The sequence below is a fragment of the Mercenaria mercenaria genome, chromosome 13, assembly GCF_021730395.1.
Source record: "Mercenaria mercenaria strain notata chromosome 13, MADL_Memer_1, whole genome shotgun sequence".
NCBI lineage: Eukaryota > Metazoa > Mollusca > Bivalvia > Venerida > Veneridae > Mercenaria > Mercenaria mercenaria.
In genome coordinates this window covers 77,659,704-77,687,064 of record NC_069373.1, presented here as the reverse complement: position 1 = coordinate 77,687,064, position 27,361 = coordinate 77,659,704, and the positions used below count along the sequence as shown (strand labels likewise).

The following is a 27,361-nucleotide window of genomic DNA, read 5'->3' as shown; positions in this document are numbered from 1 at the left end:
AAACGATGTCATACTCAAAACTGGGTCATGTGGGAAGAGGTGAGCGATTCAGGACCATCATGGTCCTCTTGTTTTTCTAGGTATAAAACAATTTTAAAAATGATATGATTCAACGATATTCACTTGTATGACACAGCAATATATTGAACATGTAATCAGTTTAATGTTACAGATGATAATTTGATCACTATTAAATTGAGTTAAGTAACTGGCCATTGTAACCCGATCTGTACTGTAGATAAAACTCACCTTTGGTCATAAGATAAGTAGGAGATACCATGCGAGAACTAAGTTATCTTATGACCCAGTCTCGCCATTAGTGTGATGATGATTGCAAATAAATATTTATTTAACAGTGTTCTAGATTATTTTCTTTGTAAGTACACCATTCTGATTGATGTAAATAATTTTTTATACGTCATGACCTGATCTTTATCTTTGCAATTGGACAATCTGCCATCCAACTGACTTACGGAAGGTCAGTGGTTCTACCCAGATGCCCCCGCCCTCTATGCCTGAAATAATACCTAGACATGTCACCTGGGATCTTCCTCCACCATTAAAAGCTGGAAAGTTGCAATACAAGGGCTGTTCAAAAATAACGCAGACTTTGTCTCTAGCTTTTATGTACAGTAATGAAGTGAAACAAAAAAATACACCGTCATGATTCACAGTCTTTCTACTAACCTCACTGCAAATTTGAAGTAATTATTATCATACAGTCAGGAGTTGTGCCTCCTTGAAAACAGTCGCTTACACTGACATGGCACACCGTGATCGTATTTTAACGACATTGTAACTTCATCGGAATGCTTTCATTTCATTTGCATTAATTAAATTTTAATTTGTAATTTTTTAAAAATTAATTGTAATGAACAATACCTTCTTCAGAAATGCTTTGCCTGTCAGCAAAAATGTTACAAAATTGTATGACCATATTACAGAAAGATTGTGAATTACAATGATATAGATCATGTTGCCTTTTACACAATAGGTGGCTTCTGACAGTAAGAGTCTACATAATTTTGAATAGCCCTCGTATGACCTATGATTATGATGGTGTGACATTACAACCAACAACAGGAAAAAAGTCAAACCTTTCATGCATTATAACCCATCTTTTATCTTTGCTTATGGTTAAGTTGATAAAACTCATCTCTTTAATAACACGGTATGTAGCCATGTCAAAGATATTTGGCTGCATTTTGGACTTTGAAATCATTTAAGTTTTTCGTACCAATCCTATGGCTTTGAAACTTTATCCAAAGAATAGGTAGAGCAATTGGGCATACCCGAGCGTCGGCATCAGCATCCGCAATTGGACTCACCCGAGCGTTGGCATCGGCATCCATGTTTGGTATACTTCCTTAAATTTAATCAATTGGTTCCACTCAACCACTTTTAGGAGCCACACGACCATAACAAGATAAAACCTTAAGCAACTTCTCGAGAATCTTTGATAGATCATCATCTAACTAAGTCTGTAGGTCCTTATAAGGTCCTCTCATTTTTAGCTCATCTGATTTTTTGAAAAAAAATGATGAGTTATTGTCATCACTTGAGCGGTTGTCGGCGTCGGCGTCGGCGTCGGCGTCTGCGTCGGCGTTGCCTGGTTAAGTTTTATGTTTAGGTCAGCTTTTCTCCTAAACTATCAAAGCTATTGCTTTGAAACTTGGAATACTTGTTCACCATCATAAGCTGACCCTGTATAGCAAGAAACATAACTCCATCTTGCTTTTTGCAAGATTTATGGCCCCTTTTGTACTTAGAAAATATCAGATTTCTTGGTTAAGTTTTATGTTTAGGTCAACTTTTCTCCCAAACTGTCAAAGCTATTGCTTTGAAACTTGGAATACTTATTCACCATCATAAGCTGACCCTGTACAGCAAGAAACATAACTCCATCTTGCTTTTTGCAAGATTTATTGCCCCTTTTGGACTTAGAAAATCAGTTTTCTTGGTTAAGTTTTATGTTTAGGTCAGCTTTTATCCTAAACTATCAAAGCTATTGCTTTAAAACTTGCAACACTTGTTCACCATCATAAGTTGACCCAGTACAGCAAGAAACATAACTCCATCCTGCTTTTTGCAAGATTTATGGCCCCTTTTGGACTTAGAAAATATCAGATTTCTTGGTTAAGTTTTATGTTTAGGTCAACTTTTTCTCTTAAACTATCAAAGCTATTGCTTTGAAACTTGCAACACTTGTTCACCATCATAAGCTGACCCTGTGCAGCAAGCAGCGTAACTCCATCCTGATTTTTGCAATAATTATTGCCCCTTTTGGACTTAGAAAATCATTTTCTTGGTTGAGTATTATGTTTAAGTCAACTTTTCTCATAAACTATCAAAGCTATTGCTTTAAAACTTGCAACAGTTTTTCACCATCATAAGTGGACACTGTACATCAAGAAACATAACTCTATCCTGCTTTTTGCAAGAATGATGGCCCTTTTTAGACTTAGAAAATCATGGGTAGGACAATATTTCTATTACACAAAAAAAATCAGATGAGCGTCAGCACCCGCAAGGCGGTGCTCTTGTTTTCAAGTGGTTTCACTGGGCCCCATTTAGGGGTTGCCAGAGCTAAAAATAGAAAAACCTTTAAACAACTTTTTCTCGTGAACCAAACAATGGACCATCACTAAACTTGGTCTCTAACATCCTTGTAAGGTCCTCTGTAACGACCTTACCCTTGTAAGGTCCTCTGTAACATCCTTGTAAGGTCCTCTGTCAAATTTATTCAAATGGTTCTGCTGAAAATAGAAAAACCTTTAAATGACTTCTTCTTGTGAACCAATTGTTCGATCGTAACTGATCTTGGTATGTAGCATCCTTGTTAGGTCCTCTCTCAAATTTGTTCACTGGTTCCACCTGGCCTCTTTAGGAGCAGGCAGAGCTAAAAAAAAATGAGAGAGAAAAAAAGAAAAAACTTCTCCTGAAGCACTTGGAATAATATTCAGCCGTCTTGGTCTGTAGCATCCTTGTATAGTCATCTCTCGAGGATATTCAAATGGTTCAGCATTAGCTGACATAGTTAAAGATAGAAAAAACTATAAATGACTTCTCATGAACTACTTGATACATATCTTCCTCAAATTTGGTCTGTATGTACCATCTATGTAAATTTCCTCACGTTTGTTCAAGTGGATTCAGCTTTTAGGGGCTGCCAGAGCTTAAAATAGAGAAACCATTAAATAACTATAAATGTTCAAACTTGGTCAGAACCACGGTCCTCCTCAGGTGATTGACATAGACACAAATGTTTACTGTATACTCTAAAATCATTATATTAATTTGGGAGTAATTTTCATGGTGGCATGCATCCTGGAAATAAAACTCCCAAGAATAGATACTAATACCATAACTTGAAATTCCCAAATTCATATCCCCACAAATTATCCTTCCTGGCCAAAGCCACAAAACGGTCAGTAACCTATATAAAGGAAACTGGGGGTTTAAACGTGTTTAGCGCACGCCACCTCGCACTTACCCTATTTTCAAGACAATGTAAGTAAAATCACTCCCCGCTGAGAAAGGTGAAATCAATGATCCCGAAGGACTAGAAAATATAACAACACAGATCAGGGTCTTTAAAAAATGATCATTTTGAGTGACCCTGCTGAGATTAAGTCGGGGCGACTTTTTACGGGCGCCACACAGCACTTAACACCCGCTGTTGTGAAGAAAAGTAGATCACTCGGAAGCAACGAGAACAAGGCAAACAGTGAAAATTGCAGACTCAGTTTGATTGAGTCTGTTCATGAGCAGTAATGGAAAATGCAACACTGCCCACGCCCCCTAGCACCGGCTTAGGCTAAATGAGTTGAAATCAATGATCCCGAAGGATCAGAAAATATAACAACACTTAGATGAAGCCGGGCGACTTTTTACGGAGCACCAAGAGCCTAACTTTTAAGGGCACGACTAAGCAAGCTGCAAAACAAGAAACACTGTTGGGTGATGCACTAACTCCTGGAACAGTTGGGTAACACAATGAGGAAACAGTTTGGTGGCATATTCACTTAGAAAGTCCAGTTGGGTGACCCTCGTCCTGGTTGATCTATCAATAGATCTAGATAGATTCTAGATCTAAGTGGGTGCTGTATTTATTTTTGGATCCTGGGCTGTCTGCAATATCCATTGATGTTTTTTTATCATATACAGTACAGAATAGCATCATTATTGACCAAACAAATGTGCCGAATGCCTATGTCTTTTCAAAGAAAATACTGGACGCTCTGCCACCGTAGATTTGCGCGGGAAGATTTCACGCCGGTCACAAGTAAAAGTTTAAAATGTAGGTCAAAGTGTTTTCTTTAACGCAATAGCGATAAAAATGTGTTGATAGTTTTAATCTAGAACATCGTTATAATATTTCGTAACAATATTGTTAAATCGAAACGTACACAGATCTGCTAAACATAGATTATTTCCGTCACGTTTTATAACACGTGACAGTGTTATGTACAATTATTGTAAATCAATAATGCTTCGTAATACACCACGTGACTTGTACCTCCTATAAATACGCTGAGCTAGCTGTGTAAAGTCATACTGATTATTTGTCTTGCTGCGTCAGTGAACGTACGGGCAAATATCAACCAAATTCTTTTAAACTTTTTACAAGCTTTTGTTAAATTTACCACCTTACGGTCTAAGCCTAGGAAACGAAGATGTCTGTTTCACGACCTCGACAGAATTTCCACCAGGAGAGCGAAGCAGGAATTAACAAACAGATCAACATGGAGTTGTATGCCAGCTATTGCTACATGTCTATGGTAAGTTTGTTTACACGTTACACAGATATATAGGTAGATCTCAGATAACTTTCGCTAACGTAACAAATGTGTGTTTTGTAATTCAACGGTATTTGCAGATAATGAATGCTGTCAGAAAATGTATACAGAAATGTTACTTACATGTTTGGCACAGACTGTTGAGAGGTGAACTGCGTCGTTGTTTTCGTTCAAACATACATAACATATGCAAATTTACAGATTTGTTATGAAAACGATAATATAATTTACATTTTTCCTCAAAACAGCAAGTGTTTGAATAATTGGTTTATATTTAGCAGCAAATGCAGCTTAAATACTAGGTATGATATGTCATTGTTTTCAGTCATTTTGTTGACTTTGATTTTTCTTAAGCAAAAATCAAAGTCAACAAAATGACTGAAACTACAATTGACCTAGATTTATGACATCCCATAAGTAAATCAATTAATTTCCAAGCTGCGATTTTGTGTCTAAATATAATTTCATCAGTTTTCAAACACTTGATCTGTAAATTTACAGATTGAAAAATCTGTAAATTTATAGATTATCTGTAAATTTACAGATAATCTGTAAATACTCCACTTTCCTAGACCTGTGCAACGTATTGCGTTTTCATTGAAAATAAGGATACAGGAGAATGATCAAAATAAAGGACGCAGTAGATATTTGTAAACGTCCTTTGATTTACATACAAGTTTAAAATATATGTAGAATCAGCATATTGACCTAATGACCTTTTTGTGAATTGAGAGAATTTAATCAAAACCGTCGACGCGGATTGATGATAATGGCAAAATGCCAATGGACTCGTTTATCCGTAGCCTTACTCATTATCGGGATGACTTATTTTATGTTCTGGTATTTTTTAGTTGTCATCCCTCTGACGGGACAGCGACAGTCAAAAGTTATCACGCTGTCCTGAAACGTCCTATTATTTGGACTAGTTTTTACTTAGGAAAAAACTGATTTTATGATAAACTACTCTTTCTCGCGGTTAATGAACAAACGTGACTCTTGGCAAAAAGGTAAGGTATAGATCAGACCCAAAGTCACCTTGAATGGGTTTTTTGGGGGTTAATTCGAGTGATAATGTAATTCATTAAGAATGTACTGGAGTGTATTAAATAGACAAGTTGATAAAGAAATGATGGTGTTTTTGCACGACGCGACACGTTATTTGCGTTAACTTTTGAGATCGATCGTGAGTTTATTTCAAATTTTGAAAAATCCTGAATCTCGGGCATGTCCCTGCTTAAGGCATCGCCTACAGTGGCGGCCATTTGACTCAAAATTTTACATGCAAATTTTCATAAAAATAAAAGACGACTAAGTGGTAACAATAAAGTCAATAAGTTTGTCATAATTATGTTTTAAATATCTGTGTGAACATATGCAAGTAGAAGGATGTGCATTTCACTACCTGTATTATGCCTTTATTCGATTTTTTTCTGACAAAATTTTGCAATTTTAGGTGCAGTCAAACTCAATATATATTCAATACATTTCAAAGATAATTACAGCCAATTGTAAAGCAGACCCTGAAGAATAAAGTCTTCAGAAATTATTTTGAAATTTTACCTGATTACTGAATTATACACAAAAATCCCAACACCATCAATTTATCCAATTTGTGTTATCTGTTCACACATAATTTACATGTATATAAACAGGTGATATTATAGGATTATGTATAGGTTTACCTGGCTACCTGTGGTCAGTAATGCATGTACAAACAACATTTTAAATTAAATTTACATGGGGTTGTCTTTTTGTGTCTAATACAATAACCAGGAACAATTTCGACAAAAATCCACAAGAGTTTGCAGTATACATATTGTACTATGAAATTAACTAATTTTTAGCTCGACTATTCATAGAATAGTGAGCTATTGCACTCGCCCATGCGTCGGCGTCCGCGTCCCGATTTTGGTTAAGGTTTTGTATGTAAGCTGGTATCTCAGTAACCACTTGTGGGAATGGATTGAAACTTCACACACTTATTTACTGTGACAAACTGACTTACATTGCACAGGTTCCATAACTCTATTTTGCTTTTTTACAAAATTATGCCCCTTTTTCGACTTAGAAATTTTTGGTTAAGGTTTTGTTTGTAAGCTGGTAACTCAGTAACCACTTGTGGGAATGGATTGAAACTTCACACACTTATTCACTGTGATGAACTGATCTACATTGCACAGGTTCCATAACTCTATTTTGCTTTTTTACAAAATTATGCCCCTTTTTCGACTTAGAAATTTTTGGTTAAGGTTTTGTATGTAAGCTGGTATCTCAGTACTTACTAATGGGAATGGATTGAAACTTCACATACTTGTTCACTATCATGATCTGACATGCACTAAGCAAGTCCCATAACTCTACTCTCTTTTTTTCAAAATTATGCCCCTTTTTCGACTGAGCAGTTTTTGGTTAAATTTTTGTATGTAATCTGATATCTCAGTATCCACTAATTGGAATGGATTGAAACTTCACACACTTGTTCACTGTCATGATCTAACATGCACTGTGAAGATCCCATAACTCTACTTGGCATTTTTACAAAATTATGCCCCTTTGACTTAGCAGTTTTTTGTTTAGATTTTGTATGTAAGCTAGTATCTCAGTATCCACAAATTGGAAAGGATTGAAACTTCACACACTTGTTCACTGTCATGATATGACATGCAGTACAGAGGTTCAATACCTCTACTTTGCATTTTACAAAATTATGCCCCTTCTTGAACTTCTGTATTCATTCAATTGACAAGGCTGTTGAATAGTCGAGCGTTGCTGTCCTCCGACAGCTCTTGTTTTCTTTGTAATATTTTTGATATTGGAGTTTGACTGCACATAAAATTTCAATATTTTTGGGTAAACTTTCGGTCTAAACGAGACTCAAACATTTTACAAGCAGCATATGTACTATCAATCATATGATCATATGCTTCTTATGTTGATGATAATTTGACCAGCTGTTAAGGCTTTAGTGCAATTTTCAAGAGAAAAATACTCGGCCTGAAAATATGAACTGATACTGAGTTGTGACTGTGGCGATGCCTTAATAGAAGTAGGAATATTCACTAAGTTTTTTTAGATGTGTCTCAGTTCATGACTTTAACAAGTCCGATCCTTAGTTTTTGTTATAAAAACTATAGTCGGTTGTAAAAGCTCATAAGAGCTTATGTCTTGCCGACTCAAAATAAATCTTGTCCTATCTTACCGGTGTGGCTTGTTTTACGATTCTGTTGTCATCTCAAGACAGCGACCATTCAAAAAAAATTATAAGGCTGATCTAAACGTCATGTTAGTTGGACAAGCCAATATTCAACTTTAGTTAGAATATGTCTCGACACGTAGGTCAAAATTGCACCAGAGACCGTAAATCAATCAAAGGACTGAAAGTACTGCAGGATCGATTGTCTCTGAACAACACAGATTGTACAAGATTTTGACAATTAGCATTTATTATTTATCAATTGACATTTAACATTAGGAATTCAGCATTAATTATATGGCATAAAGCATTTGGTATGAAGCATTAAGCATAAAATAGTAACTGTAATTTTGCATTAAGTTATTGACATTTAACATTAACTATTCGGCATTTGGCATTTGATTGCGCACCGGCCTTCCATAGATTCCCTATAGCTATAGCTTTCTCCGCATGTAAAAATACGACTGTTTAATACATACTCCTCGTCAATGATTTCTTGAAATATATAATTTATTAGCCTCTGATCAGTTATCCGCAAGCTATACTCTGTGTACATATAAATTAAATACTGCAAGTTTGGTAAGACAGAGCCCTTTGCAGTATTTTGCGTGACCAATAAAACCATAACCCGCCATCATTATTAGTAATTGCATTCATGAAGTAACTTCTGACCGTTTAACTGAACTTGATGCTTTTAAGCATTTAGAAACAAATTATTGTTTGATTTACTAGTACGTAATATATTTTTCAAAAATAAAATGAAATAAAACAACATTTCTACACAGATTTCCAAAATGAAGGTATGTAAAGCCAGCGGATGATATAGTCCCTAAAATAATTTCTGTTCCATTTTGAAACATTTCAACACTTTGTAAAAGTGTTATCTAATCCAGTCCATATCTGAAATATCGTAAAATAATATCAGACCATTATATTTTTGCCCACTGGTTTTAAGTCGGACCGATATCATGTCTAGGTCCAATATAAATCAGGTCCGTCACTCGTACTATACTCCGTCTTTTACGCGGTTCACCGTTATTGTCAAAAGAAAATCATCAACGTTGAAATCGGCATGCCCGTTGCATTTCTTACGACATCTGCCCAATACTTGACCTTTGTTTTTTTATGTGTTTAACACATATGGATGGTTAGGTACTGACTGTGGGGATTTTTGATCATATGTTACACACATAACACTAGGCCTAATCGTTAGGAAAAATTGTGTGGGTCATAATTTTATATCGGACAGATATAGCGCCTACCCGCCAATATTCCGACTGCTGTCTATCCGATATAGGCATGCAAACTGAGTGACACATCTATAAATTAGGCGCGGAGAATAATCAAAAGTAAAGTGTAACTTGCTGTTCAAAGTGAACCTTTGATTTAAAAACGTGTAATGTTCCTAGTGCCATCATTTCGTTACTGTATCAACATTTTGATGAAATAGGCCTACATGTACAGTTGTATTTAAACGCTACTAACAAAATGAATTGTCAAGAAAAAACAAAACAAAACATCTATAAAATCGAACGTTATATTACTCATTTACAAATATTTACAGCTCAAAAGTATGTATTTACAACTTTCCCGTGTCTAGCGGTGCTATGCCTCTATAATCGTAAATGTATTAGCCAGAATCCAAAATAGTCATGGATATAATTAGCCAATAAATCTATTTATATCTTCGGCGTTTGTTCGGTAACCTAGTTTTCGCGCATTAATATGTTTACTGCAGTCAGAAAACAATTACAGAAATGAATATTACACTGATTGAAAAATACGTTAAAATTTTGACGTTCGACAGCTAAAAATACCGTCGTGGCAAAATAATATTATTTTGATGCTTAAATAAATGTACGGTATAGAACTACTTGTTTGTACCTATGGCACTACTTTTGTTCGGTCTGCAGTAAGGAAATTTCCTCATTGTTAACATTGGATAGACAGTCGATCCAAAAATTGCACAAAAAGGGAGCATTTTTCGGACAACGCTATTTGGAGCTAGATTGACAATTTATATACAAGTAGAACTATGATAAATACAGCCAGATGTTTTCGATATGGTTATGAGAACGTCGGAGCCATTATATATAATTACGTATTTTGCAAAGGTAGACTGGCGTATTAGCGATTTTAAAGTGGGGGTGCGGGAGGGACGGGGAACCGACCAGCCAGACCTCTGATATTTCCGAGAAATTGGACAACCATTTGGCCAATTGACTATACCTCTTAATTCACTGCTATTTATGTGAAAATTTAGTTCTTTTGTGCCACCAGTTGAGTGACCAAAGCTTATGCTGCTCCCTCCATCCCCGTCTCCTTCCACACTCGCATATCAAAATTGCTCCTACGCCTATGAAATATTGCGACTAGAATTTAATTATTCCAAACTTTATTCCAGTTTTAATTATTCCTGTATTTATAATATAAAATATTTGGATATGGATACGCTAGTATAGTTCGGGCGATTATAGCGGTCTTAACACATGCTCTCGCGTATCACAGACGCTTTGGGTTCGGATAGGCCAGGTGAGCGGTCCAGGACCCTATGAAACATCTTGCTCAACTTTTTTTTTCTTTAAATACATTCCATGGGTATACCTTTCAAAATCTAAAAAAAGTTTAGTCTGTGTAGGGCAATATTGAAAAAATGTCAAAATATACCATCAAAGCATTAGTTACAACGATGGAAGATAAATTACCACGTGTTCAATATGCATACTAGTACATGTACCCATTTATCGAAGTGCGCGTTTTAGGTGAGAAATGCGCGATTGAAATACTATATTTTCCCGTTCATGACCATGGTTCTTATAGTATACCTAGAGGTAGGGTATAACATTTATAGTGGCATTTTCTTACTGGTCTGGTGCCAGTGCGTTTTTCTTATCATGTGCATAAATGTCCCATTTTCGTTGACCTCGGTGTATAGCACTTTGTCCGTTTTATTGTGATGCAATGAAGGTTCATTATGACGAATGATCAAGTGGTGATGTTCTAGAATATTTTCAAGTGATGCAATGTTTTTTGCTAACCGCGTCAACTATCGGAGAAGTGTAAAATAAATAGCTCTTTGGTTATTCATATTGCCGGGATAATCGATATTTCGTGTTAACTTGTTCGCAACACCTTGTTCGCCTATTTTGTACTGTTTCATGAACCAGCTGATGCGTTTTACTAAGAAAATGAATATTCCTGTTTGTGATTTCACCACGTCACTTATAAATTTGACCACCATCCTATTAAAAAGGTGAAAGTAGCATGTACACTCTTCAACTACAAAGGGCCCATATTCATCAACGATTAAAGTTTGAAACTCAGTTATGCATAACTTTGATAATGGCTTTTTATGCTGGTGAAATTTTGCCTTGGCATCATTAGCTATAAAATGAAAATGCATGCTAAGTTTCCCGCAGTCTACTGTAGGCATATTTGACAGTGCCATAGCAAAATGAAAGATTTAGCGTATTTAAGTCTTCAGTAGGTTGATGAATACGGACCCAGCTGTATGTTAAACTAGAGTTAGAATATCCTGGAATATCTTAAACGCCGGCGTGTATTAATACGTTGATATATCTTTACAGGCCTACTATTTTGACCGTGACGATGTCGCACTGAAGGGGTTCAGCAAGTTCTTCAAAGAAGCCTCGGACGAGGAACGTGAGCATGCCGAGAAACTGATGAAATACCAGAACAAGAGAGGAGGCCGAGTTGTCCTTCAAAACATCACGGTATGCAACATTTCCTGTTGTTGATTGAATTTATATTTCTCATATCCAGTTTTAAGTTTCTTTTGAAAACGGTTTAACAAAAACAAAACAAAAACACCATCTAATGGAGCATTTAATGGGTTTAAAAAGGTTTTGACAGTATATCCCTAGAAATACATGTGTTCACGGCGTTTCCAATTTGTTACTTATAAATTCATACTTTGTATTACCAGAAACCAGAACGTGATGAATGGGGAAGTGGACTCGAGGCTATGGAAGCCGCTCTTGCCCTAGAGAAGAGTGTCAACCAGGCTCTCCTTGACCTTCATAAGATCGCCGACAGTCACGGGGATGCACAGGTAGGGAATATTAGGGAATCGTATACTTCTAACTGTTTTTACTGTTACTTTCTACCATATTGTTACAATGTATACTCAGTAATTATTACACATAAGAAGAGTTAAGAAATATGATTCACTAGTAACTTCAGAAACTTTGTCTGTTGAAAATAAACAAAGCACTTCAATGAGGTTAAAGAATGACCAGTAACATAAACAAACGAAAAATAAATAAGAATTACTGTTTACCTGTGTCACAAGACTTGGACATTTTCTATAACTGATACAAAAAAATCTCCATTGATTGCTAAACTTCTTTATAGAATCATAAACCTGAACATGAAATGCCTGTATATTTCAGATGTGTGACTTCTTGGAGTCCGAGTACCTGGAGGAACAGGTCGATGCAATCAAGGAGATCAGTGACCGCATCACAAACCTGAAACGTCTCGGTCCAGGCCATGGCGAATGGCACTACGACAAAGAACTCCAGTCTTAAACACTCAATCAAGCATGACCTGTCGATTATTTTAAATGAAACTTTGACTGTTTAACTTTGGTGCAAAGACAGGTTTTAACTTTTGAAGTTCGCAACGTTTTAAAACTGTTTGAAATAAATTAATAAAAAGGCAGAACGACTGAATGCAGTGTTTTCTTTTATTTATTTAATAGATTTTTGTTCATTTCATACATATATACAGAGCATTCTATATTTTCGTTGGTGAAAATTCTATTTAAAGGGTTGATATACATGAAACGCTGTTAACTCTAGGGAGGAAACATCTTAGACACATTAAAAGATAGTGACACACATTCGCAACAGTGACACACAACATATTTAACCCAGAAATAAAAGTGAGACAACAAGATAAAGCTTAACCACATGGATTTAAATTCATAACTAATTTTGTTTAAATTGAAACACACATAAAACAGCTTTAAGCTATCATAAGGGTTTTATTTTTATGTCCTGCCTTGTGTCACTAAGGGTAAAGACGAAAAAGAAAAACATTATTTACATTAGATTTGCGGCTACTGTTGACATACTTTCGTTACCTGGTACATCGCTCTAAGACTGGCCAAATTACAGCTTTTTCCACTAGCAAAACCAGACTTGTCTTCTTTTTACTTTTTCAGTAAACTGGTAAAATGGGGCGACTTTTATTATACACTTCTGAAATAATTTCAAATGAAGACGGTATTTCCCTTTTACTTAATTTTATTCTCAATTTAGAAACACAAGAGCTCATAAAAGATGTCAATAAAACACACCTCTTTCCTCCAATGCAGAGCAAACTAAGAGCCAATGCTGTGGGTTTTGTTGTTTTTTTTTTTTGGGGGGGGGGGGGGTTTTAACCAGAAATTAGGGTTTTGAATAATGATCCCAGAAGTCAACAAGGTCAAATATGCACAATCTCCTTTGTCAAGTTCTACATGATTAAATTACCTGAGGTTATGTACAGGTAAGAGGATTGGATAATTCACAACACAATAATGCAAATAATGATGAGATCCTCTGGCCTAATTACACTATGAAAGAAACAGAATTTTTTAGGAGGGTGTGTCGAGAGGGGTGGGGACTTCAGTGAAATCTGAAATAAAATCTAAGCTGCACAACTTCCCATGCTGAACATTATTCCTTTCAAGTTTCATGAATCCAGGCCAAACACTTTTTGAGATATGTAGGGCATAAGATGTATATTTTGGACTAGGTGTTATAAATCTGGTCTTGCAGAGTGAAATCCCAAGAAAAATCCAGGTGCACATATTCACAAGCTGAATGATATTTCTAACCCTTATCAATAAATAAATTTGACAAGCACGTTATCCTAAAATAAGCACTTTCACATGTCCCTGTGGAATTAAACGGGTTTAAACCTGAACAAATGGATATTTGTCAATAACAGAAGTAAAGCTCGATTCTTTATATCTAACCCACTTTTATAAATACACAAGTATTAGGTCAAATATAAACTTTGTATCTTGGCTTCAGGTTTCAAGGTTCAGCCATATTGTACAGAGCAGGTCAAGTTGCAAACACTTAATGAGCCATAATCTTATCTTGTGACAAAGTTTTACTTCTAGCATATTGTCTTAGATCAATGCATAAGATTTAATGGTCTTTACTAAATGAGGAAGCTGACTGCACAAAGTTTTAAACACTGACATACATAACTCACAGAAAAGTATTTAAACACAATATTATGCCATCTATAGTACAGAAAAAGCTCTATAAAAAAGCACACGCCTATCATTAAACATAATAATACATGTATTAATGTTTAAAGTAAGTCTCCTATATATATACAATTATATAACATGAAATTTGTACAAGCCAGATTCACAGCGAAAAGGACAGACAGCAGTTTGCATTGAATAATTGCACCAAGTTAATACAAAAATAAATAACCTATGTATATAGTACATTTACAGATTCTTTCAACTCCATTTTTGAAGTTTTTAAAATAAATATTCAAAATCAGAACTGCATACCCTTGTACAGTCTTATTACTCGCTAATTAAACTATGCAGACTTTGTTATGATCGGTCAAATATCAACAATAATAAAAATGGTATTTTCAAAGGTCTGTCAATTTTCATATATACATTGTATATATAAATTACCATGGACAACTGTGAGCTTTTTGAATTTAGTTTCGCAGCCACAATCTGGTCTTCCTCAAATGATTGTGTAACTATGTTACATGCATTATAAACATGTAAAGGCTATCTTCATATGCTGTTCCTCGTCATAAAGTATTGGTTTGAATTACATTACACATATGTATTTATGATCACATGTTAGTGAGTCACACCAGGCATTGTGGGTACAAGGGTTATCGAGGACAATTATTCAAATGCTGGAAATAATGCATAAACTTGACAAAATACAAACTTTTGATGGTGCAAAACTGAAGATATTTATAGATTATTATATAATTTGCCTTGACATAAATATATGTTGATGGCATACAAAATGTGGACAGCTTTCTAAAGCATACTGGTATTAGTTACCAAAAAATTGGCATTACTTTTTGAATTCATGCCAACTTACACCAATTATAATGCTAAATTTGAACACAAGCCTGTGAAAGAATGAACCTGGCAACTGATAACATACGGTCATTTAAATATCTAACAGCATTGAATTATTTATATGTTTAAAAGCATGCTAAAATTAATATCTCCTAATGTATAATTATATAACTTTCATAATAATGTAAGAACCAATTTATTTGTGAACAATTTGAGGAAAAATGATGTCAAAAGGTAAAAAACAAATCTGCTTAAAGCAGCTGCTCACTATCCAGTGGTTTCTCAGGTATGAACAACATTCCACAGTCACAGATGCAGATCTCTACATATGCAATAACATTACACATTGTCATTTTTATGTGAAACTAATGTTAGCCTGTAAAAATAAATTGTACATTAAACTGGTATGGAGGTTTTGCAAGTCAGATATTTAACGTCATAACCAGTGACTTATGTCCTTAGACAACATTCTCACTCTTCCTCGTAACAGTTTATATTGTATACAAGGACGGAAGTCCCCACTTTCTCATGGAAAGATACTTCCTATCGAGTTATATTAAAAAGAACATTCATCTAAAGCTGATTATACATGGATATGCAAATTTTTGCTCTTCAATTATACTCTAAATATGAAATTTTTTTAACAACAAAAAAAAAATATGGAAGGAAACTGGGCTAGATTATAGCAAAAACCAACAAAGCTCAACATCTGTTTTACTTGCTTGTATAGGAGCATGAAAAATATATAAAACTGCAACCTAAAATATGATTTAGTCTGATCTACCAATAAGAGCTTGGTAACTGAAAGTGATAAGGAAGCAACAATGAAAAGTAAATAGCTAAAAACAGGTGCAGGAAGAATGCACAATCGATATACTAAAACATGGTTTTAAAGGAATGAGAAGCTGGGTAAACGCCCCAATTTCAAAACACATTGGGACATGTATTAGAAATCGTAATCCAAGTTGATAAATAGATATTTCAGGAATACATGTATAGATTAGCATTATACTGTAAAACTGCACAGTCTAAGAGAAGCTCTAGTCCAGACACTATTACAAATTAAGTTTACACTATTCATCCTCAGCTGTGTAAAGACATGTAACTTCTTGTGAAATATTTATAAACTAATCTTTGATTATGTGATTGTAAATATACTATGTATATGTTACAAATTATGTACTTTGTACAAGTCAAAATAAACTCTGGTAACTCTTCTGTTCTATTCTATGAGCTCTATATTTCTTATACTTTTACATCACATTCTATTGTGGGAAACGAAAAAAGCCATTCTATATAATAGCGATATACATGCATGTTTTATACACTGACCATATAACTTTCTTTTTACTCTTCATTTTACTAGCACTGAGACCTGAATCTATTTTCTGATTTTGAAAATGTTGACATAAAGCATAAAGCTAGCATGTCCCTTTGAACTACCCCCCATTTTGAAGCTGTTAGATGTTAAATCAATACACTTTTTCTTTTCATTAACTTATACCAACAACTGAATGTATTTTTTTAATTTCTATTAAAGATGTTGACAGAAATTTGTCTTGTCCCTTTAAACTATCTCCATTTAAAGTTAGGACTTGAATCAGTATCTTTTAATTTTTCATAAGCTAATACCGACAACTGAATGTATTTTCTAATCTTCTATTAAAAATATTGCCATTAATTTCTATTAAAGATGTTGACAGAAATTTGTCTTGTCCCTTTAAACTATCTCCATTTAAAGTTAGGAATTGAATCAGTATCTTTTAATTTTTCATAAACTAATACCGACAACTCAATGCATTTTCTTAACTTCTATTATTTAAAGGATGTTGATAGAAATTTGTCTTGTCCCCTTAAACTATCTCCATTTAAAGTTAGGACTTGAATCAGTATCTTTTAATTTTTCATAAGCTAATACCGACAACTGAATGTATTTTCTAATCTTCTATTAAAAATATTGCCATAAATCTGGTATGTCTCTTTAAACTACCTCTGTTTGAACTTAAGACTTGAATCAGGATCAAGATCGTACTATTTCTTCTGTATGCACAGTTTTATACGCATGACAGACTTTAATTTGATATCAGAAAAACATTATAGAACTGTTAATGTAAAAGTATTTTCTTTACAGTAACAAAAAAAGTTGAAGGCCGGCTTCAATCATGCGATACTAGATCGTGACTTTCCAGTGTTTTCATAACTCTATTTTAGTTTAAAATAGTGCTATTTCTCAATGTTTCAAAACTATAACATGTTGGGTTCTGTTTTAAACAAAGTAAATATAAAGACTATAGTAAAAACTTGATAATTTGATGTTGTTGACAATCTATAGCCTATATGATCATAATTATAGGCTAATCAAGGGAAGTGGTGGTCTATAGGTTAAGGTGTCAGCCACTCATACTGGAGGTGGTGGGTTTGATGGGTTTGAGCCCCACTAGGGTCAAGACCATGCATCCTAATATGACGACACTACTGGTTTTTTGCAGAAAGTAGACTCGGGAGAGGTTCAGATAAGCCTGAAGCTTTCATCACAATGGACCTAAAATAGATTGGTATAAACTAAACTAATTGCAGGCTAGTGACTATCAACAATATCAAATTATCAAGTTTTAACTGTATAAATTGATTTGAAATTAACATAAAGCTGACTAAACGAAAACACAACATACTGCTAGAAAAGTTTTTACAAGTTAAGGAATACACACCTTAGTTCTATAAGAGTAACACCTAGGTGTATTAATGATAATCTGGTATTTGTATCTAGGTCAATACCTGTATATTCACCTTAGTTATGGTGTTTACAACATCATCATATTCTATAATATTATGTTCTATGTCATGTACAAAAACATTAAGTGTTTATCCTTCAAGTCAGTGGTAGAAATCAATTTTACACCTAAGAATTTAATCGTTCAGATAAACTCCCTTGGAAAACTGTGGATTGTGACACATTGGAAATTCATCCGGAAACAAAAACAATGACACAGAATGAAGTAGCACTATTTAATACATTAGGAAAAGACATTATTTGTATTTACTTATCAAATACTCTGAAATCATTAATACTCCTGGGAGACCTATTTTGTAGGATTTTGTGGTTGTGTCAATCTACATGATTGAATCACAATGACCAAGCAAAATTCATATCCTTTTATCATGATAAAGAGGAAATCCACAAAGTCAAATGCCAATGAAATAGCCATTTGGGGCAAAATTGCAAAATTTTGTACCTTTGAAATTTGTATGATTTCATGGTACATGTAACTGCCATAACGCTATTCTATAGTGCAAATATCTGCCATGTTGCCAGTCTAAACAGCAATATATATCATATGACCATTAGTCAGAGCAAGTCAAGGGAGAAAAGCAGGTTTTGTAATGCAAATTTGTTGTGCTTCATGTTATATCCCCTGAAATAGTGGGTTAAGTGACAAAGTGGACTTATCGCTGCACGTTTCAAAAATAAATATAGGTACCTAAGAGACTTTGTTGGAAAAACTTAAGTAAAAATCATAATTCTTTAACAAACATAATCTGAAGGCAAGATTTTATGATAATTCAAGAGCTGTCGTTAACATAAAGCCTGCAAACAAACTACATGTATAAAACAAAACATGAAAACGTAAAAAACTCAGATACATACAGTACTGGCAAAATACAGCAACACAAGTAGAACTAATATATAGTTAATAAACTGGCTTTAATATATATATATAACAACATATAAATCATATTACTTTAGTATGGGACTTTTTAATGAACATTATATAAAGCACAATGAACTGAGACAAAGTAGTTTCAGACATTGGTTCTCTATCGTAAATACCAATTTCAGTACAATTGTTAATACAACCCAGTTATATACAGTCCTTTTTTAGTCTGATCATCATATTCCCTTATACATAAAATCTTGTGACATGTGATGTAATTATTTGGCAGGTATGTTAAATTTACTTTTGGGCAATGGTTGTGTCAGGTTCCACCCATGTTTGGATTTCATGTCTGGTTTCCCATGTCTAATTTCAAGGACTTTGATGGCAGTCTCTTCTAAGAGTCTACAGTGCTTCCAGGTCGATACAGCCTTACAGCTTCAGGTATTCAATCAATCATGTATAGCTGTCAGTGTTGAAAATTCCCCGAAAATAAATGCAAATTTTTTTTAAAGCAATTACCTTTAAGTCATCAGTCATGTCTATTGGAATCTTACTGTAGAAATTATAGATGTTTTCCAAGTGTCTAGAGGCAAAACACATCTACCGGTACTGCATTGTAATTTAAAAGTCAAACCAAACAATTCCGCAGCCTGGAACTATTCCTTCTGTATAAACCTGGATACAGCGACTGTCATGACCTGATCATATCTAGGATCATTTTTAAATTTATGTTTAGGTTACAAAGTTCCAATCTACCGAAGAGAAATTCTGCCTTGCTGTTGAGATGGGCATTTTGTACGCAAACTGTCTTTAACTGCCATTTTCTTAAACATATGCCAGACAAAATTTCTAAACTTAAATGAAACCTCAACAACCATTGTTGAATACTGTATTTATCCTTATGAATGTTCCTCGCGAATGAATATGCCAGCTAGGGGCACATGTATTTCAAGTATACTAGATCATGAGACATTAGAATTCACCTTTGAACACAAATTTATATAGCTGTTGAAAACAAGAAATATCGGTAAAACAAAATGGATGCTCCCCAAAATTTGCATTCATTCCAATGGATAATGTAGAAAATATGCGCACCTCCTCTTGAGAGTGAAGCGTCCTAAGAATTTTTGCTGAATTCTAGGCAGTGGTTGCTGAGAAATACCCCTGACTATAATGGCTCTATAGTTTACCAATATTGAATAATCAAAAGGCAATCAATCAGTGAAAAGTCATCCAACTGAAACACGAAGACAATATGCATATCTCATCTTGATACTAAAGCTTCCTATGAAGTATGGCTAAATTCCAACCAGTGGCTGCTGAGAAATACTACAGACAAGAATTGTACTACAGTATACTACTGTTGAATAGTCAGAGGGCAATAACTCAGTATAAAATACTTCGGCTGGAACATGAAAATAATATGCACATCTCAATCTAGATGATGACCCTTCCTATGAAGTATGGCTAAATTCCAACCAGTGGTTTCAGTGGACACAGACGATGTGGCGACTATATGCTTCCACTTTGGGAAGCATATCAAAGACAAAAGTAAGGTCTCTAAAAGTTATTATTTAACATAAATTAAATGAGGTAAAGTGAAAAGGATAATTAACAACATGATGCCATGCAATTCAATATTTTTATATACATTTATTCTAATTTGGTTACACTGCACTTTCTCTTTAGGTTATATCAGTTGAGTACCTGTTTTAAACAGAAGTGAACACCAAATGGACTTTCTCTTTTTTCTCAAAATTAAAATGAATTTCTGTACGTAACCTGTACAATTAGATATTGCTCAATTGAATTATTCATATACATAAACAGTATATTGTTGATAAGGGGTATGTACTTGTAAGCAACCATCTGATTAAAATAGTATTTAGAATCCATATATGAGCCGTGCCATGGGAAAATCAACATAGTGGGTGTGCGACCAGCATGGATCCAGACCAGCCTGCGCATTCGCGCAGTCTGGTCAGCATCCATGCTGTTCGCTAACAGTTTCTCAATTTCCAATAGGCTTTAAAAGCGAACAGCATGGAGCCTGACCAGACTGCGTGGATGCGCAGGCTGGTCTGGATCCATGCTGGTCGCACACCCACTATGCTGGTTTTCCCATGGCACGGCTCATATAGTGCTGTACTCTGAGACTGCATACAAGGTATGTGGTCATCTGTAAGTTTTAGTTGATTTTTTTTTTCTGAAAAATATCAGGATGCGAAAGCTGGGGTGGATTGAAGAGCATTTATAAGAAGAAATACAGTTTATTCAAAATTAAGATTTTTTTTTTTCACTGAATGCTTAAAATCAAATAGTTCATAGTAAATTTGTTAGTACAACCAGGAAGTATTGTAGATATGCATGTAAAATATTTCTGGTTATATAATATGTACACAAAATATTTTATCACAGAATGGCATACTAAATTACCATACTTTGGAATATTTGCTCATAGTTAATAAATGGGGCCTAACTTGTTACATGCACCCATACTGAAAGGTGAAAATTGAATGTACCAATATTGAGACTGTATGTAAAACAGTTCAAAACTGGACAATGCTAAAATATCCAAAAGTATGGTGCAACAATTTTACATGGCCAAATGCAACATAGGCAAAAGTTTTGTATCAACAGATTAACAGAAAATTTTTATAACTTGTGACAAAGTTAAATACTGGAGTTTAACTAGTTTTCTGTTCAACTATGGAAATATTACCCATAATTTTACACGGTTAATGTTAGTGCTATGTCATACACAATATCTCTGATCGGCTCTGGGTTATAAGTTAACTGAAACAAAAGCAGGATTGCACACATTTCAAAGGCTAGAAAATAAATTTGATTAAATACTCAAATAAAACAAGAGGGCCATGAAAGCCCTGTATCGCTCACCTGAAATTTTGACCTAAAGATCATCAAGATTAACATTCTGACCAAGTTTCATTAAGATATGGTCATAAATGTGGTCTCTAAAGTGTTAACTAGCTTTTCCTTTGATTTGACATAGTGACCTAGTTTTTGACCCCACATGACCCAGATTTGAACTTGACCTAAAGATCATCAAGATTAACATTCTGACTAAGTTTCATGAAGAAATAGTCATAAATGTGGCCTCTAGAGTGCTAACAAGCTTTTCCTTTGATTTGACCAAGTGACCTAGTTTTTGACCCAACCTGACCCAGCTTTTATCTTGACCTATAGTTCATCAAGATCAACATTTTGACCAAGTTTCATTAAGATACGGTTATAAATGTGGCCTCTACAGTGTTAACTAGCTTTTCTTTTGATTTGACCTGGTGACCTAGTTTTTGATCCTACATGTCCCAGATTCAAACTGGAACCTTAAGACCCTCAAGATTAACATTCTGACAAAGATTCATGAAGATACAGTCATAAATGTGGCCTCTACAGTGTTAACAAGCTTTTCTTTTGATCTGACCTGGTGACCTAGTTTTTACCCTAGATGACCAAATATCAATCTCATCCAAGAATTTATTGAGGGTAACATTCTGACCAAGTTTCATTAAGGTTAAGCCAAAATTGTGACCTCTAGAGTGTTAACAAGCTTTTCCTTTGATCTGACCTGGTGACCTAGTTTTTAACCCCAGATGACCCAATATTAAACTTGTCTAAGATTTCATTGAGGGTAACATTCTGACCGTTTCATTAAAATTGGGCCAAAATTGTGACCTCTAGAGTGTTAACAAGCTTTTCCTTTGATTTGACCTGATGACCTAATTTTTGACCCCAGATGACCCGGTATCAAACTCGTCCAAGATTTTATTGAGGGTAACATTCTGACCAAGTTTCATTAAGATTGCGCCAAAATTGTGACCTCTAGAGTGTTAACAGTCAAACTGTTGATGACGGACGACTGACGGACGGACGACGGACACAGGGTGATCACAAAAGCTCATCTTAAAACGGAAACTAAAACGTCCGATTTGCTCACATTTAACAAATCACAATTTAATATCTTCCAACTGAATCTGCACAACCTCATTGCATTTCTGGTCATGTGACATAAAGTTCAAAGCAGTTGCATCACCATGAATATGATCTGGTTCAAATGCTTGAATATCTGTAAACACACATTTTTTGTTTCCAATTTCAGAAATGTTTTCCATTCTAGTTGGAAAGTTTAACTTTGAATAAGCACTTCTCAAATTATCATAGTCTGAATGAGAGAAAGAAGGCCTTGAGATGTGGATGGGGTTAACAATGGAGTCTAAATCTCTTTCCAAATCATCAACAATAGATTCATGATTGGAGCTTGTTTCATGGGAGTCTGCTTGAGACAAGCGGCCATCTTGATCATCCCATTCTTTGTGAACTTCAGCTTGAAATATTGTCTGTGAACTGAATAAGCTGTTTCTATTCACAGCTGGCATGGATTTAGATTTTAATTTGACACTATCGTCGTTTTCAGATTCCTGAGTTGGCATGAACTGTTTAATATTACATTCTGAACTGCCCATAGTGTGACCCTTCAGTCCACAAAGGTCACATCTGCTGCCTGCTTCTTTTGGGAAATTATCACAACTCTTAGAGCTTTTGTTTAGAGGTGGTGTAGATAAAGTCTGTCTGCTGCTTAATGATGACGGAAACGAATTTTGTCGGTTTTGAGCAGAAATGGCCGGCATCTGCTGGGAATGTGATGTCATCTTTGGCAAGGGTTGGACTGTAATCTCAGTAGAAACTATGTGGCTTTTTTGTGGCGGTAATGATGGGTCTTCTTGTGACGGCAACAAAAGTGGCTCTAGGGAATTTTTACGATTATGACGGGACTTTTTCACTGGATTTGGCACAGGTTCTATTCTATCTTCGACCCAGTCTGGATTTGATTTGAAATACTCTTTGGCTGATTCAATAGCAACTTTTAATTCTTGCCCCATTTCTGTTGTTTCAAATGTCTCTGGTGTTAAACCAGCAATAGGAGCACCATCTTTAGTTGGTTCACCATGAATTCCATGTAAATGACAAAATAATGCAGTTATATCCTTCATTAAACAAAATTTGAAAGCCATTTCTAGCTGTGGTGGAATATCACTTTCGGTTGAATAATCCATATAAGCTACACAAAATGTAGTCAACGGCATTCCTTTTGATCTCTCAACTCTCATTTTTTCAGCAACATAATCCACAGCCACTGCAAAATAATCCGGTAATATTTTCCCATCCTCAAGTTTGAATCTGACTTTCTTTTTACTACACCTTAGTCTTGCACCAATCGAACTGAGCACAATAATAAACTCGGCCTCCTGTAGATTATCCACCAACCACTCGTCTAAGCCTCGTTCCATTATAAGCTGCTCCTCAAACATGTCAAGATGGACGTTACAGTTGCATGTTTCAATAAGGAAACCCGCCAGAGCCTCGACCACTTTCTCATGTGCACTACAGTCATAGGAGTACAGCAACAAGACAGTAGGCACCTGCTTTTGTTCAAGATCTACAACATAAAGATAAGCATCATTAAAGCCACTATAAAGGTCTGGAATAAGATTTATATTATCCCCAATACACGCCAAATGTTGTCAAATACATATGTTGATAGTTCTAATAATTATTGCTCGTAAGTGTTATAAATTAAATCATTTAAATGTGGATATACTAATATCAAATTATAAAGTCTGATGTTTACTTCAAAACTGATCTTCCCAACTCTATTAACAAAACTTACACTGTAAAGAGTAAACAGTCATAACCCCTGAACAAAATTAATGTTCTACATGCAGTTTTCCTAGTTTGTTTTAACCAGTTTTCACATTTACAGTCAGCTCAATGTCAGACATTCATTTTATATCAAACTCGGCATTAATCAGCACATATCAAGATATAAAATTTTTGCCAAAACAGTGAATTGCTAGGGAACCTAAATGGCAGACCAGTGCAAGAATACTTCGGTCTATCTTTGCTTGATACCAGTCATGGCGAAATCCTGTGATAAATAATAGCTAAGTCCGACGTGGAGGGTCGGGCGTCAGATCGTATGTCAAATACGGTACAGAGTGAGGCGGTTTTTACTACTCCAAGTGTTTTTTACAATGCAGTTTTCTTAAGCACTTGTTCATTTTTCATCTATCTAATATTTAATTGTTTTTGTTTATTCTTTACAAAATGTTATTGGTCAGAAAAGTTTCCATTTGGTCAGACAGGTTCTCCTGGGTTGTCTGACCGAATGTCAGACAAGTCTTGAAGCTCTTTCGCCATGACTGTGATATGTTACTGGCACAGATAAAATCAAGTCATAATTGTTCATATTCAAGAATGCTGAGCAGTATTATTTTATCTTTGTTCATGAGAGATGAGTGGCATAATTTCTATCTCTGATCAAGTGAACTGATTGGTATAATTTTTATCTTTGTTCATGTGAGCTGATTGGTATAATTTTTATCTTTGTTCATTAGAGTGGTATAACTTCTATCTCTGTTCATATGAGCTGAGTGTAATAATTTTTATCCTTGTTCATGAGGGCTGAGTGGTAAAATAACTAACTTGCACAGCTGAGTTGTATAATTTCTATCTTTGTTCATGAGAGCTGAATGGTATAATTTCTATCTTTCACACCTGAGTGGTATAATGTCTATATTTCACACCTGAGTGGTATAATGTCTATATTTCACACCTGAGTGGTATAATGTCTAACTTGCAGACAGATAATATTGCTTAATATTCAAATATTCTTTAAGTTCCTTCATTATTTTTTTTTAACCAAATAAATGCTGTGAAATGATAAATATTCATGAGATTTTTTCTCGTGGATTTCATGGTTGTGATATTCTACACAACACAACTCAATGAACAGACACAATTCCCACTAGTTTTTATCTTCAAAGGTTGAAAAATCAAGAACTTATATCCCCATAAAACAGTCACTTTGACCAAAACCACAAAATGCCACGCCCGCAAATTTTACTGACTGATTCACAATACAATTTCTTGTTACTTACCTACAGAAACAGATCTGTGTAAACTTGGATTTCTGTCGGAACTCCCTGTAACAAAAAAAAAACAGAAATTAAACTAATAAATTCTTGTTAACATTTACAAATTGTAATAAAAACTTTCTAATTCCGCACTACAATACATCTTCAAGGTGTTTTTGCAGGAATAATAAACACAGTAAAGAGTTTTCCTATTGCACCATGCCTGACACTGTTTCAAGATAGTGTTCCAGTTGCAATTTAAGGAAGTTCATTTTTAATCAGCTTATAACAGTTCTCTGCATAAAAGAACTTTTACAAATCAAGTGAAGCCTAAAGATCACAGACTAAGTACAGTTTCTTTTGTCAAACTGAACATAAAAACTGCCGCCACACTAGCGGAAGCAACAAGTCCTTGAAGCTGCCCAACATTGGCTTTAAACCTTTCCACTAGATAAACTTGCATGTATCATTCATGTGATTTGAAAATATAGACATTTACCGATATGACTAAAACAAATCTTTTGCCAAAATTCAGATTTTACAGTATGTTGCAGTTTTATGCGTGTACCTGATCTGCTGCTTCTGTTTCTGTTCTTACAGAATCTGTAAACGAGGAGAACCACAATCAGGATCGCTAGGAACCCAAACACACCAAACACCGTCCCAAGGACAATGCGTAGTGATTTCTCATACTCAGTGGTCTGAGATGTCTTTGACACTTGAACATCTGTAAATATGCAAAGTTACATCTTTGACTTAGTATCTCGTTTTTTTATCTGTAAAATTTAAACAGGCCAAAAATGTTAATGGGCCATTTTTGTTGCCTCTTTTATAGTAACAAGAGGACCATGATGGTCCGGAATCGCTCACCTCTTCCCACATGACCCAGTTTTGAGTATGACGTCGTTTTTTCTATTATTTGACATAGTGACCTAGTTTTTGAGCTCATGTGACCCAGTTTTGAACTTGACCTAGATATTATCAAGATAAAAATTCTGACCAATTTTCATGAAGATCCATTGAAAAATATGGTCTCTAGAGAGGTCACAAGGTTTTTCTATTATTTGACCTATTGACCCAGTTTTCGAAGGTACGTGACCCTGTTTTGAACTTTACCTAGATATCATCAAGGTGAACATTCTCACTAATTTTCATGAAGATCTCATGAAAAATATGGCCTCTAAGAGAGGTCACAAGGTTTTTCTATTTTTATACCTACTGGCCTAGTTTTTGACCGCACGTGACCCAGTTTCGAAACTGACCTAGATATCATCAAGGTGAACATTCAGATCAATTTTCATGAAGATCCATTGAAAAATATGGCCTCTAGAGAGGTCAAAAGATTTTCATAATTTTAGACCTACTGATCTAGTTTTTGATTGCAGTTGACCCAGTTTCAAACTTGACCTAGATATCATCAAGATGAACATTCAGACCAACTTTCATACAGATCCCATGAAAAGTATGGCCTCTAGAGAGGTCACAAGGTTTTTTTATTATTTGACCTACTGACCTAGTTTTTGAAGGCACGTGACCCAGTTTCAAGTTTGACCTAGATATCATCAAGGAGAACATTCTGACCAATTTTCATGAAGATCCATTCAAGGGTATGGCCTTTAGAGAGGTCACAAGGTTTTTCTATTTCAAGACCTACTGACCTAGTTTTTGATCGCAGTTGACCCAGTTTCAAA

General features: G+C 35.0%; 2 protein-coding genes across 13 annotated transcripts in view; one reads left to right on the top strand and one right to left on the bottom strand.

Moving 5' to 3' along the window:
• The first annotated feature begins 4,556 nt into the window (after positions 1-4,556).
• On the top strand, positions 4,557-12,686 carry LOC123528690 (soma ferritin). The gene is made up of 4 exons (XM_045308618.2): positions 4,557-4,781; positions 11,580-11,726; positions 11,939-12,064; positions 12,405-12,686. Exons 1-4 carry the CDS (start codon positions 4,677-4,679, stop codon positions 12,540-12,542), a joined length of 516 nt encoding a protein of 171 aa, XP_045164553.1. The 5' UTR covers positions 4,557-4,676; the 3' UTR covers positions 12,543-12,686.
• The window catches only part of LOC123528819 (interleukin-17 receptor D-like), a 56,019-nt gene continuing 41,070 nt past the window's right edge, over positions 12,413-27,361 (bottom strand). For all 12 annotated transcript variants that reach the window (XM_045308832.2, XM_045308840.2, XM_045308831.2 and 9 more), the window contains 3 exons: positions 26,239-26,397; positions 25,695-25,739; positions 12,413-24,193 (listed from right to left, as the gene is read on the bottom strand). In XM_045308832.2, coding sequence (XP_045164767.1) covers positions 22,704-24,193; positions 25,695-25,739; positions 26,239-26,397 — 1,694 coding nt within the window. In that variant the 3' untranslated portion in view covers positions 12,413-22,703. The remainder of the gene's footprint in view (positions 24,194-25,694; positions 25,740-26,238; positions 26,398-27,361) is intronic.

What these genes read in the sequence shown, in the direction of transcription:
- LOC123528690 (XM_045308618.2), top strand. Translation starts at nt 4,677, where the DNA reads ATGTCTGTTTCACGACCTCGACAGAATTTCCACCAGGAGAGCGAAGCA. An exon ending in GCTATTGCTACATGTCTATG is followed by an intron (nt 4,782 to 11,579) that starts GTAAGTTTGTTT and finishes ATATCTTTACAG; the next exon opens with GCCTACTATTTTGACCGTGA. An exon ending in ACAGTCACGGGGATGCACAG is followed by an intron (nt 12,065 to 12,404) that starts GTAGGGAATATT and finishes TGTATATTTCAG; the next exon opens with ATGTGTGACTTCTTGGAGTC.